General features: G+C 33.0%; 1 protein-coding gene across 1 annotated transcript; it reads left to right on the forward strand.

Annotated features, from left to right (window-relative positions):
• Positions 1-5,377: 5,377 nt before the first annotated feature.
• On the forward strand, positions 5,378-13,124 carry LOC127094205 (uncharacterized). The gene is made up of 3 exons (XM_051033063.1): positions 5,378-5,390; positions 5,479-5,979; positions 12,772-13,124. Exons 1-3 carry the CDS (start codon positions 5,378-5,380, stop codon positions 13,122-13,124), a joined length of 867 nt encoding a protein of 288 aa, XP_050889020.1.
• Positions 13,125-17,973: the final 4,849 nt, after the last annotated feature.

The following is a 17,973-nucleotide window of genomic DNA, read 5'->3' on the forward strand; positions in this document are numbered from 1 at the left end:
GGATGCCGTCCTACAGATACCCCTATGGATCCTAATGCTAAACTTTGGGGAGAAGGTAATGTTTCTGTTGATACTGGGAGATATCAGAGATTGGTTGGGAAACTGATTTATTTATGACACACACGACCTGCTATTGCTTTCTCAGTTAGTGTAGTGAGTCAGTTTATGTATTCTCCTTTCAAGGAACATCTTGAGGAAGTCTATAGGATACTGAGATATTTGAAGGGAAATCCTGGAAAAGGATTATTTTTTAAGAAGACTAGTGAAAAAAATGTGTCTATCTTCACCGATGTCGATTGAGCAGATTCAGTCATAGATAGAAGATCAACCTTTGGATATTGTACCTATGTTTGGGGTAATCTTATGACATGGAGAAGCAAGAAACAAGGAGTTGTAGCAAGGAGTAGTGTAGAGGCTGAGTTTAGAGCTATGTCTCAAGGTATTTGTGAAGGATTATGGATCCTTAGAGTCCTAGAAGAACTTAAGATGAAAATTAAGCTTCCATTGAATCTGTACTATGACAGTAAAGCTGCTATTAGCATAACTTATAATCCAGTTCAACATGACATAACCAATCATATCGAGATTGATAGACACTTCATAAAGGAGAAGTTAGATGCAAGAATCATATGTCTACCCTTCATGACTTCAAGTCAACAAACTGTGGATATCCTGACCAAATGTTTGGCAAGACCTACTTTTGAGTATTTGATAGACAAGTTGGGCATGATAGATATCTATGCACCAACTTGAGGGGGGGATGTTGGAAATATATTATTTACGGTTTTATTATTGTCTTTAATACTATCTTTATTTTTATTTATTCTCTATTAAGGAGAAAATTAATTGTAATAATTATATCTTCATTATATAAACCAGTTTAAGGCTGACGAATATAATATAACAACTTTTACCTATTTTTCCTAATATAAAAAAACGCATGCATTCACATTTATAAGCATGCATGCAACTGTTTAAAAAAAACTTATCCCATTTTTTCCATCCTCCGAAACACAAGCAGTTATTCGTGCAAGCTGGTTTCGTGGCACTGTCACGAAACACGTAGCAACTAGCGAAGGATAATGTACCAGTTGGAATGAAATTAGGTTGCATTAAAAGAAGATGTTGATGAGATGAAAGGCAAGATGGACCAACTCTTGGAGCCATGTTAGCTATGGCAAGGAAAAAGGACAACCATCAACCAACTATGAATTCTGAGAAGGTCGATCCACCATTTAGATACACTTCAAACTCGTATCCCGGGGTGACCATTTAGTTCCTATAATTCGGTTTTCCTCCTGGGTATACTCCACAAAAAGTTGAAGGTCCTACTCAACCTTATCTGGTATGAGTCACAGTATCTAACGTGAACAACGACCTTACTATAAAAGAAAATATTGTTGCCCAGGCTAGGCATATCTCACCTCATGATGCTATTGAGTATCATCAATTTGCATACCACGTATCAAATACTCAAAATGAACACTCAAAAGTAGACACCGAGATTCCACAGGAGAAGGAATCTAATGAGAAATATTGTATTCTAGAAGAAAGGATAAGGGCTATCGAGGGGCATGACGTGAATGACCTTGACGCTTTCGACATGTTCCTAGTGCCATATGTGAGCATCCCTCCTAAGTTCAAAGTTCCAGTTTTTGAAAAGTGTAAGGTTCTCAATTGCCCAAAGAATCATATACAAATGTTTTGCAGCAAAATGGCCGCATATGCTCGCAATGAAAAACCGATGATCCACTACTTCCAGGATAGTTTGAGTGGAATATCTTTAGACTAGTATATGCAATTGGAGAGAGCCAACATTTATACCTGGAAAGACCTTGATGATGCACTCTTGAAACAATACAAGTACAACTTGGATAGACACTCAACTGTATGCAGTTGCATAGCCTTGTTCATAAAAGCAATGAGTCGTTCAAGGAATATGCACAAAGATGGAAAGAACTGGTAGCTCTGGTGCAACCACCGCTCTTGGACAAAGAGTTTCTAGACATGTTCATGGGCACTATACAAGGCCCATATTACAATAAGGTGATAGGGAGTGTATCATCGGGATTCTCCGACCTAGTGGTGATTGGATAACAGATAGAAAGCGGTCTAAAGAGCGGAAAAATTCCAAGTGCATCATGTAGCCAAACCGGTGAGAAGAAATACCCTAACAACTAAAAAAATTAGAAAAGGGGTGAGACTAATGCAGTCACGATAAGTGCCAGGTATTCTCATGATACACCAATGATACCTTACAATCCCCTATTTTTTCAGGAGTCACCATTTCCTGCGACATACTATTAGACGATAAGCAACGACCTAGGGGGGGGGTGAATATATCCCAAGTTAAAAACTTGAACAAAATTTTTTTTGAAACATTTTATGGCGTAACGGAAGTGACCCGGATTGAATCGTCTAACCGAACGGCTATAAAAAAAAATCAGATATGCGTATATTGAATCAAGGTGATGATAATGACAACAAAATAATCACAAAACTTTTAATCACAATCAGTTGAATGCAATATTAGAAGTAGAGACTATTCCCAATGATAAAATACACAAAAATACTATTGAAATAATATATCGAACACCTTGTGTGCAATCGATTTTGTTTAGAATTATGTATGATTTTGTTGATTTGCATATCCAATCACAATCTAATTAATTGTGATCTACTAAATAAAAACTCTTTCAAAAGGTTATCAAAAGGGTTATCAAAACGTATTGATTGCACATAATGATTCAATAGTTTGCAAGGGAAAAATAAGGATTTGTACTTGTATTGTTTCAAGAGTGCATCATCAAGGTCTTTCCAGGTATAAATGAGATAATGAAATTAACCTCGCTATGGGTACGTCTGTCCTCAATTTGAATTCGAATTGAGATAATGAAATTAACCTTACTTTTCAAAAGTAGAATACAAGAGAAATATAATAATCTAACCCTACAAACCTTAAGTTTGATGTTGGTTATGACACTTTCTCTTCCCTTGATCTGAGCTTGATCAAATAACTCAACAATTCCAATTTGATTCACCGTCTCACGCTAATCCTTTGCAAGAACCTTCCATTCTTCAAAGCCTTCATTTGATTGAATCCAAATTGCGACTTATTGTAACCCAAGATTTACTAATATGATCCACCGTCCCACGCTACTCCTTTGTAAGAACCTTCCGTTCGTCAAAGCCTTCACTCGATCGGATCCAAATTGCATAACATTATCCAAAACCTTCAAATCCATAATTGATATTAAAGGAAAACCCCAACTTGGTTTTCTTATTTGAAACCCTCAAAGATCTCAACCATATTTACGATTCAACAACCTAAATTGGACATTATCAATCGATTATAGATGGCACCCAAACAAATAATTGTTATGTGTAGTTTGTTTATGTGTATGCATAGAATGAGGTTGAAGATGATGAGAACACTTTGAAATTCCAAATTCATGTAGGTTTACTCTAGAACTTTACTTGAAATGATGCATGCATGAAGTATATATATGTATGCTAGTTGGAGGCAAAAGGAATGCAAAATATTTTAAAAGGAATGAAAATTTTCAAGATTTTTAATGCATGTGTCGACTTATCATGTGTCGACCTGTTCGATGCACATGCCGGCCTATATAGGTTATGTGTCGACCTGTATAAGTATTGTGTCGTCCTTTAGATGCCACATATCAAACAAAATATTCCTTTATCAACTTACGTTTAAGCAAAGATTGGATGGAGGATGATGTAAACAAAATACTTGAAGTTGCTAAAGTATGCTTTTGAATAAAACCTTGTTGACGATGGAAGGAATTATTTCACTTCCCAAACACTAAATAGTTAAGGAGTTTATCCCTAGTCAACCCCTTTGATCTAGAAGTTTGTGTTCCTTCCTGTATCAAAAAACCCTTAATCCTAACCAGAGGCTGGGTAGTTCTTCGGTTAATTTGACTATGCATGCAAATTTCAAGAGAAAACATCCCATCTGAGGTTCAAACACATCCTATTCCTCACATACATCATGTAGTGTAAAAGAAGTAGTGACAATCTAAAAGCTTACATCATTTGTTTCTCTTAAACATGGTAGTCAGGACTCTTCCAACAAAAGAAAAATACAAAAAAAAAGAAGCAAAAAATCGAAAAAAGATGCCATCAAAATACTTTTAACAAAAAGGATAATGGCCATCACATCAAACAAAAAAGGGTCACTGTCATCTCAAGAAATCTAATCAGTGCTTGAGCCACCATATCTTCACAACCTCAAAATTTTCTTGAAAGTTGAATGCTTCTGTTGAATTAATTGAATTTAGGAATTGAGACAATCAAAAGGAGAAATAAAGAGGGTTATAATTAAAGATTTTGAGACTTATATCATTTTTTCTTAATCTGTGAATCAAGCCACGTTATATCCTTCAAAAGACCTAATTGAAGTTAGGTTAACTTTGAAAGCATCCTGCAACAAATTTGTTAAGCTGACTCCAAAAATGTTTGCTAATCATTGTCAATCACATGGTTTTATTGCATTTTCACACATTGGATGTCTAAATAGGAATTGTATTATGACCAATGATCCATTCACTATACATTGCAACATCATTTTTATAACATCTCTGATTTCAAAACTTGCATGAACATTGCATTAGAATTACCATTCTAAAGAAATAATTTTATTTGCAAATCATTACCCGCCACAGAGGAACTTTTGGAAATCCTCAACTCATTGCATAAATTATCATCATGCATTAACCATGTTTACAATACTCTAGCATCAAACCATGAATATCACCTAATTCATCTGGCATATTTCCATATCATGAATCTGACATCATAGAAAGGGAACCGTGTAACATAAGAAAAAAGCAAACATTCACAATCAAATAAACGACCTCATTCGCCACTCCTAAAAGAAAAAACTAATCAATTTTCATCGGTACTCCAGAACCTAGCCTTGATAGACCCTTTTCCACAAAGGAAAACCAAACCCTGCCTGACGTACTTACCTTAAAGTCTAATTTCCATTGGTGCAAATCCATTAACCCATTACATGTATTGGTCAATCATTATATTTCATGCATCATTTCATGTGTATTCACATAGGTGGTGTACTATGTCAATTAATCAAAGGCATATCATGCACCAACAAATGTATCAACATAAAGTATACATGCATATCATAAACCAGGATTTCGTAAATGCTCATGGAAGTCCATATCAATCCTCAGCAAAGCAAATCACAATTCCCCAAGTGAGCTTCACCCCAACAAGACTCCTCACCAGGTGTCCCTAGTAAGCATTATCCCCGGTAAGTGTTCTCCCTAGTGAGTTTCTTTGGAAAATCTTCCTCATAGGACCATCTTCATAAAACTTTCCTAGTTAATCCTCAATGAGTCTCCCTGGTAAGAATTCTTTGGCGAGTATCCCTTACAACTTTCTTAGTAAATCCCTGGTAGATATTTCTAGCGGCCTTTTACTTCTTCGATCTAGGTAGCAACCCAAGTGTTGATGATCTTGTTGTCGATTTAGGTATCACCCCAAGTGTTGAGGACGATCTTGTTGTCGATCTAGGCATCAACCCAAGTGTTGATGATGATCATGTTATCGATCTAGGTATCTACACAAGTGTCGATGACAATTTTGCTATCGATCTAGGTATCAACCCAAGTGTTCATGACGATCTTGCTATCGATCTAGGTATCAACCCAACTGTTGATGACGATTTTGATGATGATCTAGGTATCAACTCTCATGTTGATGACGATCTTACTGTTGATTTAGGTATCAACCCGAGTGTGTATGAACATTTTATTGTCGATCTAGGTATCAACTCTCGTGTTGAATACGATCTTGTTATCTATCTAGGTATCAACCTAAGTGTTGATGATGATCTTGTTGTTGATCTAGGTATCAACGCTTGTGCCAATGATGATCTTGTTGTCGATCCATGTATCGACCATCATGTTGATGATGATCTTATTATCGATATAAGTATCATCACATTAGTTCAATATGACCATTTTATCTTTCTCTCAATCTAGGTATCAGGCCATTGGTTGAAGACGACCATTTTATCTTTTTGTCGGTCTAGGTATCAGCATATTGGTTAAAGATGACCATTTTATATTTTTGTTGATCTAGGTATCGACCCATTGGTTGAAGACGACCATTTTATCTTTCTGCCGGTCTAGGTATCAGGTCATAGGTTAAAGACGACCATTTTACCTTTCTGTCGGTCTAGGTATCAACCCACTGGTTGAAGATGACCATTTTACATTTTTGTCAGCCTAGGTATCTGTTGGTGTAAGCCCTAGAGGCCAATACTTTTGATACTTGTATCGAATTATTTATTAATAATAAAAGGCTTTTTCTTTATTATGTTTGTTTAATAAAGTCCCTGGAATAGACAGTCCGTTTAATGTATCAAGTGTGACTTAATCATGAGAGCACATTAAACATAAGGACACTATTCTTAAAGTATCCGTAGTCGAGCTTTATTGTGAAGTGGGATAACATTAAATCATGGAGACTATTATGTTTATAGACTAATGATCACATCTCATGGATCATGGATAAGGAGTTATCAAGTCTCAAACATAGGTATGAATATTAAGAGTAATATTTATACTGGATTGACCCGCTATGATAATACTATATAGAATGTTATGCAAAGTGTCATAAGTCATTCTCATGGTGATAATGGTGTATACCACTCTTCGACCTGAAACCACTATGGACCCTAGATGTAGAGTCGAGTGCTTTATTGCTGATCCAACATTGTCCTTAACTGGATAACCATAAAGACAGTTGATGGGTACTCCACAAAGCATGCTAAGGGACATGAGTGACCTAGATGGAATTTGCCCATCCTGCGTAACAGGATAAATGTCTATGGGCCCAATATTGAACTGGACAATGATGACACGGTCTATGCCTTGTGTTCAATATAGACATAAGGGCAAAAGGGTAATTATACACATAATTATTATCACAGAAGGATTTGTCAGATCACATGAAATTTTCGTGTCTTGGGTAGCAGTGATGTGTTGCTAGATACCGCTCACTGTTTATTATGTTAAATGCGTGATTTAATATAATTGCCAGCGTCGTGAAAACCTACAGAGTCACACACAAAGGACGGATTGATGAGAGATAGAGTAACTAAGGAACACCGTAGGGTACGGTGCACTTAAATGAAATACGAAATATGGTAAGGTACCACACGCTTAAGTGATTTTGGGCATATTATAAGATATGGGCCAAAATACACTTAAGTGGGCTTTTTAGCCTCAGCCCACATAAGTGGTTCTATAAATAGAACCCTTGGGTAGAAGCATTGTCACTCTTGCATTTTCGTTTCTCTCTCTCTCTCTCTCTCTCACTCAAAGCCTTCATTCGTAGCAGCTAGCACTAGATTGAAGGAATCCGTTCGTGTGGACTGAGTAGAGGCGTTGTCATCGTTCAACGTTCGTGATCGCCACAAGAGGTAACGATTCTATCACTGATCATGCCCATTCGTAAGGATCATTAAAGGAGAAAATTTTAAATTCCGCTGCGTTTTGGATCGCCATTCTCTTTTAGTATCAACCCATCGGTTGAAGATAACCATGTTATCTTTCCGTTGGTCTAGGTATCAACCCATTGGTTGAAGACAACCATTTTATCTTTTTGTCGATCTAGGTACCAACCATCGAGTTGGATTTGTTTTCACGTTCCCCAATAAAGGCAACCTGCCATAACTCATTTCTACTCATTACATTCATGTTTGTAGGACAAAATTTAGGTCATTTGTATTTAATTATCTTTCACCATGATTACATGAAGACTGACATCACTCATGCCCTCGAGTTAAAGATAATTAAATATGGGAAGTTGTCATACCCAAAATTTGTCCGGATGATTAAAATTACTTTTTCAAAAAAAGTGTGTAAATATTATGTCTAACTTTATTGCTACTAATCATAAAAAAAATCAAAAAATGTTTGTTTTAGTTTATTGATTTGAATTTTGTTTTATTTGCCAATATTTGTTTTAATCACAAAAATATTTAAGAAACCTCTTATTTTATTTTATAAAAAAGGGTGAATAAAAAAAATATAAATTTGTATTTAATTTTATGATTGCTTTTAAAATCTTAATAAATAATAATTTAATTTGTTTAATTATTGAATTTTCAATAGAAAATCAATAATATCAATTTAAAATTATTATATTTAATACTTATTTTATTTTTTCCTTTTTGATCACATTTTAAACCTAATTTTTTAAAGTATAAACATGGAGTTCTAGAGAGAGTTTAAGGGGAGAACTTCGGAGAAGCTAGGAACAAAATAGACCATATACACAAATCCCTATAGGAACCCACCCGTATTCTCACACTTAAAAGTGAACACAACATAGTTAATAAAGAAAACCAAATCAAAAATATAATCTTCTTCCTTGCATCCATGTTTTTTTTTCAAACACAACAACAATAAACACAATAACAATTAGGTGTAGAAACATGCTGCCACTATTCCCTTCACTGCTAGATCCCTCAATCGTGCAAATGTAGTTAATGCTAACTCGTGTTTCTACTGAACATAGCTCCGATAAGCCACCATCATGAATATGATCCCAACCATCAAACACTATGTCGATCCAACTTATTCACAATCACGCGACCATTGTGCACTGACCAAAAATCCGATCATTATCCCCACTACGCGTGCCACTATTTTTGCATAGTTCAGTTTCCATTTCAGTGTCCAGTTGTGCTCGAGTCCAGCTTCTGTTTGCCACCCTCACGCACCACCGTCCATAATCGACATACCTCCTCCGGTCAGATGGCATTTCCCCTTCTGTTTTTCCTTTTTGCATTTACTCTGTGTGTCTTTTTCATTTGTTGTGAAGTGTCTTTGTTTTAAGAATGATATGTTTTTCTCTATCAATTGTATCTCATGTACTATGAATCTGTTGTTTTAATTTGGAATATGAAACATGTTGAATCTCAATGCACCTGATTGTTAAGAATAATAGATATATGATTTTTTAAAATTTATTTTGTTATTATTATTATTATTATTATTATTATTATTATTATTATTATTATTATTATTATTATTATTATTATTATTATTATTATTATTATTATTATTATTATTATTATGTATCATAAGATATGGATGATATGGGCTTAATACTCATTGGGATTTTTTTTAACATCATGTTGTCATACCCTAAATTTTGCCCCGCCTAAAGGCATTCATTTACATTTCATGCAACTGTATTTATCAATTTGCATCCACTCATTGACATAAATTTATTAAGTGTTTCAGCTGCAATATGTCCCATGATCATTTCATCTGGTTAAGATCTCATTTCCATGCATATGTCATAATTCATTAATCAAAGAGAAATTAGCTTTGCTTGTGTCGCTTTGTTAAGACCAGTGCATACATTCTTATCATACATACATCATTAATTCAGACACCATTCTTTTCAATTTAAAATAGTTGTAAGTCTCATGCCATTTTAATTTACCATCCATGATCATTTGTCATCACAATTATTTTTAACAAGTAAAGTCTTAATGTTTGACTTTTATTTGGAATGTGGATTTAAATAAATAAATGCATTTATTTTTAGTTTGAGTCATGTTTTTTTATTTTTGAGAAATATCATAAAAATGTTCGATTTCTTTTAGAACTTAGTTTTAATTTCATGATTGATCTAAGTTTTGAAGAAAAAAAAGGGTGATAAGAGTTTTAAAAAAGTTGGACCATTTAGTTTGGAATTTACAAAGGGGTGGAAGTTGCATTCAAATTCATGAAGCTACATTTTATCATACTACATAAATAAAATTTGGTACATGTTACAAATCTCTTAATAGGTGACTTTCACATATTCCTAAATTTAGCCTTATGTTAAAGTTTGATATTTGGTTGTTTGGAAAGTCAATATTATGAGTTAGGTTTGAATCACATTTTAATTAAGGAATCCATAAGGAGTTACAAGTATAGACCAAATCGTTTTTCAAGGCATGCATTCATACCCCTAAGCTAAGGGATATTCATTCATAATCATTCATATTCATAAATCATTCCATTTTTCAATTTCATTTTAATGGTCTTTATTTGCATAATTTTCATTAGAATTTTTTATATTTCAATTTACCAATTCATATAAAAAAATAGGACCTTCATTCATAATCATTCATAATCATTCATATTCATAAAGCATTTCATTTTTTAATTTCATTTTAATGACATTGATTTGCATAATTTTTATTAGAATTTTTTCTATGTCAATTTACCAACTCATGTAACAAAAAAATAGGACATTAGTTCATAATCATTCATATTCACAAATCATTCCATTTTTAATTTCATTTTAATGATATTTATTTGCATAATTTTCATTAGAATTTTTTCTATTTCAATTTACCAATTCACATTAAAAAAATAGGACCTTCATTCCTAATCACTCATAATCATTCATATTCATAAATCATTCCATTTTTAATTTCATTTTAATGGTATCTATTTGCATAATTTTCATTAGAGATTTTTCTTTTTTCAATTGACCAATTAACATAAAAAAAAATAGGACATTCATTCATAATCATTCATATTCATAAATCATTCTATTTTTCAATTTCATTTTAATGACATTTATTTGCATCCGCTGATTCAAGAAAGAAGACGCTAATGTGATTAACATCCCCTTACCCGGATGAGTACGAAGACTTCAAGAGGCACCTTTCAAAGCCAATGAATCAGGCAGGAAGGCTCATCCTTGAAGTTAATGATTATTAGGCCATTTTATCATTTTCATTTTAATTTCCTAGTTCGTTAAATGTTGTTTACTTTTAAAAGTTGTTCCTGTTTTAATGGTAATGTTAATGATATGAGCATGCATCCTTTGAATTAATCCTTTCATTTTCACTCTTTTCAATCTTTCCTTTTTTGCGCAAAAACAAAAGAAAATTATATCAACATTTCTACACCTCACTTTCCTTTACCAACTTAAGTTTAAGCAAAGATTGGATGGAGGATGATGTAAACAAAATACCTGAAGTTGCTAAAGTATGCTTTTGAATAAAACCTTGTTGACAATGTAAGGAATTGTTTCACTTCCCAAACACTAAAAATTAAGGAGTTTATCCCTAGTCAACCCCTTTGAGCCTAGAAGTTTGTGTTCCTTCCTGTATAAAAAAACCCTTAATCCTAACCAGGGGTTGGGTAGTTCTTCGGTTAATTTAACTATGCATGTAAATTTCAAGAGAAAACATCCCATCTGAGGTTCAACCACCTCCTATTCCTCACATACATCATACAGTGTCAAAGAAGTAGTGACAATCCAAAAGCTTACACCATTTGTTTCTCTTTAACATGGTAGTCAGGACTCTTCCAACAAAAGAAAAATACAACAAAAAAAGAAGCAAAAAAATCGAAAAAAGAGGTCATCAAAATACTTTTAACAATAAGAAAAAAAAGGATAATGGCCATCACATCAAACAAAGAGGGTCACTGTCATCTCAAGAAATCTAATCAGTGCTTGAGCCACCATATCTTCACAACCTCAAAATTTTCTTGAAAGTTGAATGCTTCTGTTGAATTAATTGAATTTAGGAATTAAGACAATCAAAAGGAGAGATAAGGAGGGTTAAAATTAAACATTTTGAGACTTATATCATTTTTTATTAAACTGTGAATCAAGCCACGTTACAACCTTCAAAAGACCTAATTGATGTTAGGTTTACTTTGAAAGCATCCTGCAACAAATTTGTTAAGCTGACTCCAAAAATGTTTGCTAATCATTGTTAATCACATGGTTTTCTTGCATTTTCACACATTGGATGTCTAAATAGGCACTGTATTATGACCAATGATCCATTCACTATACATTGCAACATCATTTAATTAACATCTCTGATTTCAAAACTTGCATGAATATTGCATTAGAATTACCATTCTAAAGAAATAATTTTATTTGGAAATCATTACCCGCCACAGAGGAACTTTTGGAAATCCTCAAGTCATTGCATAAATTATAATCATGCATTAACCATGTTTACAATACTCTAGCATCAAACCATACATATCACCTAATTCATCTGGCATATTCCCATAGCATGAATATGACATCATAGAAAGGGAACCCTATAACATAAGAAAAAAATCAGACATTCGCAATCAAACGACCGACCTCATTCGGTACTCTTAAAAGAAAAAAAGCAATTTTCATCGGTACTCCAGAACCTAGTCTTGATTGGCCCTTTTCAACAAAGGAAAACCAAACCCTGCCTGACGTAGTTACCTTAAAGTCTAATTTCCATTGGTGCAAATCCATTAACCCATTACATGTATTGATCAAGCATTACATTTGATGCATCATTTCATGTGTATCCGCATATGTGGTGTACTATGTCAATTAATCAAAGGCATATCATGCATCAACAAATGTATCAGCATAAAGTATACATGCATAGCATAAACCAGCATTTTATGACCGCTCATGGAAGTCCAAATAAATCCTCAGCAAAGCAAATCACAATTCCCCAAGTGAGCTTCACCCCAACAAGACTCCTCACCAGGTGTCCCTAGTAAGCATTATCCCCGGTAAGTGTTCTCCCTATTGAGTTTCTTTGGAAAATCTTCCCCATAGGACCATCTTCGTAAAACTTTCCTAGTTAATCCTCAGTGAGTCTCCCTGGTAACAATTCTTTGGCGAGTATCCCTTATAACTTTCTTAGCAAATCCTGGTAGATATTTCTAGCGGCCTTTTACTTATTCGATCTAGGTATCAACCCAAGTGTTGATGATCTTGTTGTCGATTTAGGTATCACCCCAAGTGTTGAGGACGATCTTGTTGTCGATCTAGGCATTAACCCAAGTGTTGATGATGATCTTGTTATCGATCTAGGTATCTACACAAGTGTTGATGGAAATTTTGTTGTCGATCTAGGTATCAACCCAAGTGTTCATGACGATCTTGTTGTCGATCTAGGTATCAACCCAACTGTTGATGACGATTTTGATGTTGATCTAGGTATCAACTCTCATGTTGATGACGATCTTGCTGTTGATCTAGGTATCAACCTGAGTGTTGATGAACATTTTATTCCCACTATGTGTGCCACTATTTCTGTGTAGCTCAGTTTCCATTTCAGTGTCCAGTTGTGCTTGAGCCCAACTTCTGTTTGCCACCCTTACGCACCACCGTCCATAATCGACACACCTCATCCAGTCAGATACCATTTTCCTCTTTTGTTCTTCCTTTTTGTGTTTACTCTCTGTGTCTTTTTCATTTTTTGTGAAGTGTCTTTGTTTTAAGAATGATATGTTTTTCTCTCTCAATTATGTCTCATGTACTATGAATGTCTTGTTTTAATTTGGAATGTGAAACATATTGAATCTCAATGCACCTGATTGTTAAGAATAATAGATATAGGATTTTTTAAAATTTATTTCATTGTTATTGTTATTATTATTATTATTATTATTATTATTATTATTATTATTATTATTATTATTATTATTATTATGTATCATAAGATATGGATGATATGGGCTTAATACTCATTAGGATTTTTTTTAATATCATGTTGTCATACCCTAAAATTTGCCCCGCCTAAAGGCATTAATTTACATTTCAAGCAGCTGTATTTATCAATTTTCATCCACTCATTGACATAAATTTATTAAGTGTTTCAGCTGTAATATGTCCCATGATCATTTCATCTAGTTAAGACCTCATTTCCATGCATAGGTCATAATTCATTAATCAAAGAGAAATTAACTTTGCTTATGTCGCTTTGTTACGACCAGTGCATACATTCTTATTATGCATACATCTTTCATTCATACACCATTTCATTCGATTTAGAATAGTTGTAAGTCTCATGCCATTTTAATTTACCATCCATGATCATTTGTCATCACAATTATTTTTAACAAGTAAAGTCTTAATGTTTGACTTTTGTTTGGAATGTGGATTTAAATAAATAAATGTACTTTTTTTAGTTTGAGTCATGTTTTTTTATTTTTGAGAAATATCATAAAAAAATTTGATTTCTTTTAGAACTTAGTTTTAATTCATGATTGATCTAAGTTTTGAAGAAAAAAAAAGGTGATAAGAGTTTTAAAAAAGTTGGACCATTTAGTTTGGAATTTACAAAGGGGTGGAAGTTGCATTCAAATTCATGAAGCTACAATTTGTCATACTACATAAATAAATTTTGGTACATGTTACAAATCTCTTAATAGGTGACTTTCACATATTCCTTAATTTAGACTTTTGTTAAAGTTTGATATTTGGAAAGTCAATATTATGAGTTAGGTTTGGATCACATTTTAATTAAGGAATCCATAATGAATTATAAGTATTGACCAAATCGTGTTTCAAGGCATGCATTCATACCCCTAAGCTTAGGGAGATTCACTCATAATCATTCATATTCATAAATCATTCCATTTTTTAATTTCATTTTAATGATATTTATTTGCATAATTTTTATTAGAATTTTTTTCTATTTCAATTTATCAATTGACATCAAAATAATAGGATATTCGTTCATGATCTTTCATATTCATAAATCATTCTATTTTTTACTTTCATTTTAATGACATTTATTTGCATAATTTTCATTAGAATTTTTTATATTTTAATTTACCAATTCATATAAAAAAATAGGACATTCATTCATAATCATTCATATTGATAAATCATTCCATTTTTTAATTTCATTTTAATGACATTATTTGCATGATTTTCATTAGAATTTTTCTATTTAAATTTACGAATTCATATAACAAAAAAAATAGGACTTTCATTCATAATAATTCATAATCATTCATATTCATAAATAATTCCATTTTTTAATTTCATTTCAATGACATTTATTTGCATAATTTTCATTAGAATTTTTTCTATTTCAATTTACCAATTCACATAAAAAAAAAACAACAAGACTTTCATTCATAATCACTCATAATCATTCATATTCATAAATCATTCCATTTTAATGGTGTTTATTTGCATAATTTTCATTAAAAAATTTTCTATTTTCAATTGACCAATTCATATAAAAAAATAGGACCTTCATTCATAGTCATTCATATTCATAAATCATTCCATTTTTTAATTTTATTTTAATGACATTTATTTGCATAATTTTCATTAGATTTTTTTTTCTATTTCAAATTGACCAATTTACATGAAAAAATATTACACTATTTGATTTTTACAAATCATGTTTCTTAATTTAAGAAATTCTAAAAAACAATCTCCATCTTCAAGCATCTTCATTCATTTCAAAATCCACGTTTTTCCAAGACTATCATGATTCTCCTAGTCTTACGCCTTCATCTTCAAGTCATTTCCTTCATAATGAACCTAACAAAATAAGAATTAGTTCAATTACAAACCATTAAAGGAGAATTATCAATTCAATTTGAAAAAAAGAGGAAAAATAATTTGTTGTTGTAACATATACACTTTATGGTAGCATATTTTTTCTGTACATTGCAGAATCACTATTTTGGAAGACCATTTTTGGCATCATAAAAGTCTACTATTTTCAATACCATGAATATAATCACAAACAGCAACACATCTAACATAAACAGAGCCCTAGTGCACTAATTATAAAAGGGACATCAATATTAACAAGGAAAATAAAGATTAAAAAAAACTGAAGAGAAGGATCAAACCACCAGACATAAAAAACTCAAAGAAAAATAACAGAGATAAAACCAGAGTCATATTATTCCTTTCTTCACTGTGAAAAAAACCCGCAAGCACACACACATACACATCAGAAAACAAAGAACCGAGCCACAATGTTGAAACATTCATCACAGAGAACAAAAGACAACCAGTAGCTATCACAATCACATCAGTTCAAAAATCCCATACTAATAAAACAAGAATACACAAAAGGGAGAGAATTGAAGTTACCTGAGGTAGAATCTTTTTTTTATATATGTTGTCGAGTAGTTGTTGTCTTTCTTTTCTAATCAATTTATCATTGTCATTTAAGTACCCATAATTTTGGACAAATCATGATAAGGAAACATAGGAATTTTGGGCTATTAGGAGGGGTTTTTTATTTCTATTTATCTAGTTCAAACTTTAGGTTTTGTTGATATTTGGTTTGTGATGTCCTGTTGGCTCCATCAAGTTTTCCCCGGTAACAGAGATCACCCTTTTCTCATATTCGGGCTTGGTTTTTAGGTGTCAGTTTTTAGGATTTTGAGTTTTTTCGTGAGGTTTGTTTCCAATCTGCTTCCATGGCCGTTGTTGGTTTTTTCGTGAGGTTTTTTCGTGAGTTTTTTCGTGAGTTTTTTCGTGAGGTTTGTTTCCAATCTGCTTCCAGAGATCACCCTTTTCTCATATTCGGGGAGAGCGATTTGTGATGCAAAGGAAGATTTTCAAAGGAGATTGAAAAGAGAGCATAGAGAGAGGATCAAACGCTTTCTTGTTTTTGACGTACCATAATTGTTGGTTGCAAAAAAACTCTTAATTTGTAACAGATTTATTTGAGTTTGGGAAGAAGGGAGGGCGACCGCGCTTCTGAAGAAGGAGAAGAAACGACCATGTTTATAATTAGGGTTTACTTCTGTTTTGTTATGTTAGTGGCTGAACTGGGTCGGATCCGACCCGATCCGCTGCTCCAAGCCCACTCGTGTGCCGTTTGGGCCCAATTTTTTTTTTAATAAATTTTTTGGTTAGTTTTGTACTTGTATTAACAAATGTGTTTGATTTCTAACTAGTCACCCATTGTTGGGTGGTTGAGGCATTCCCTACTTCCCACCAGACCATGGGTTTAATCCTTGGTGGTAGTATTTCTAAATTTTATTTGTTTTATTTTTACACTTGCCACTTCGTCTTGAACTTTATTATATAACTTCTTACAATTTTGTTTATTATTTCTCATTGTAGCGGTAAATTCATGACCATTAAGCTATGGATAAACTTAACATCAATAAAACCAAAGTCGTCACCGCGATTTTATTGTTTCCAAAGGAAAATGGAAAAGTACGAATAAAACCCAAAGATAAGAAGTTTTCAAATCAAAATTAATAAAATGCTAGAGATTACAGGTAAGGGGGTTTATTACACAGAGGGAAGGTGTTAGCACCCGAAGTGTCCTAGGTACTCCTAGAGAGCCCTTTTTATATGTGTATGTGTTTTGGTATAAAATGATGTTTGCAATAAACACAATATGGGGATGAGAAGAGAATTCATTAATTGTAATTTTGTGTTTGACAAGACCTTCAGACTTGTGCCTACGTACCAACATAAAAATGAGGGATCAAAACCTCGTAGTTCGTGGTATTAATTTCAAAGTGAGTTAATTTCTTTTAACAAAAATCTAAATTTTAAAGAGGCACAAAGGGCCTAAAAGATTTTGCATGAGTGTTAGTTCTTTTTGTCTTTTGAAATTTTAAGTCAATATGGTTAAGTTCATTTACAAGTTTGATTAAGAAAAAAGTGTAAAAATGCATTGAAATAAGGCTAAAGTTTCTAATTTGCAATAAAGTCTAAGTTTAGAAATCACAAGCAAATAAGATTTTGAAAGGAGGGAGAGATTTGAAATTTAAGAAATGGGAGGAGATGAAGAGACTAATCCTAAGCAAAAAATTTAAAGGCTAAGAGTTGAAAAGATCTGGCCAATGGGATGCAATCCAATAGACAAGAATGTCATATAGAAACCCATTTTTCCTTTGGACTTTAAATCAAGCAATATCAATAAGCCAGTAGCAAAATGAAGAGCAAGGCATCAAATAAAGATAGCCACATCCAAGCTAGCAACTTCATAGTCTTCTTCTTAATCTTCTCATGTATCAGATGACATACCCCTTGAATGGCTCAGGATAAGGCATTAGACACATGTTCAAAGTAACATTTGCATCCAGACCATGTAGCATATGAACTCAAGTGGATCCCAATACTTGCATTAGATGAAAGCTTAAATCATAATAACTTGGTTTCAAAAAT

Source organism: Lathyrus oleraceus, chromosome 6 (assembly GCF_024323335.1).
Source record: "Lathyrus oleraceus cultivar Zhongwan6 chromosome 6, CAAS_Psat_ZW6_1.0, whole genome shotgun sequence".
Classification (NCBI taxonomy): Eukaryota; Viridiplantae; Streptophyta; class Magnoliopsida; order Fabales; family Fabaceae; genus Lathyrus; species Lathyrus oleraceus.

Excerpts from the sequence above, each read along its gene's own strand:
- LOC127094205 (XM_051033063.1), top strand. Across the intron at positions 5,980-12,771 it reads TGATCTTATTATCGATATAA|GTATCAACCCAAGTGTTGAT; the intron begins GTATCATCACAT and ends TATTCGATCTAG.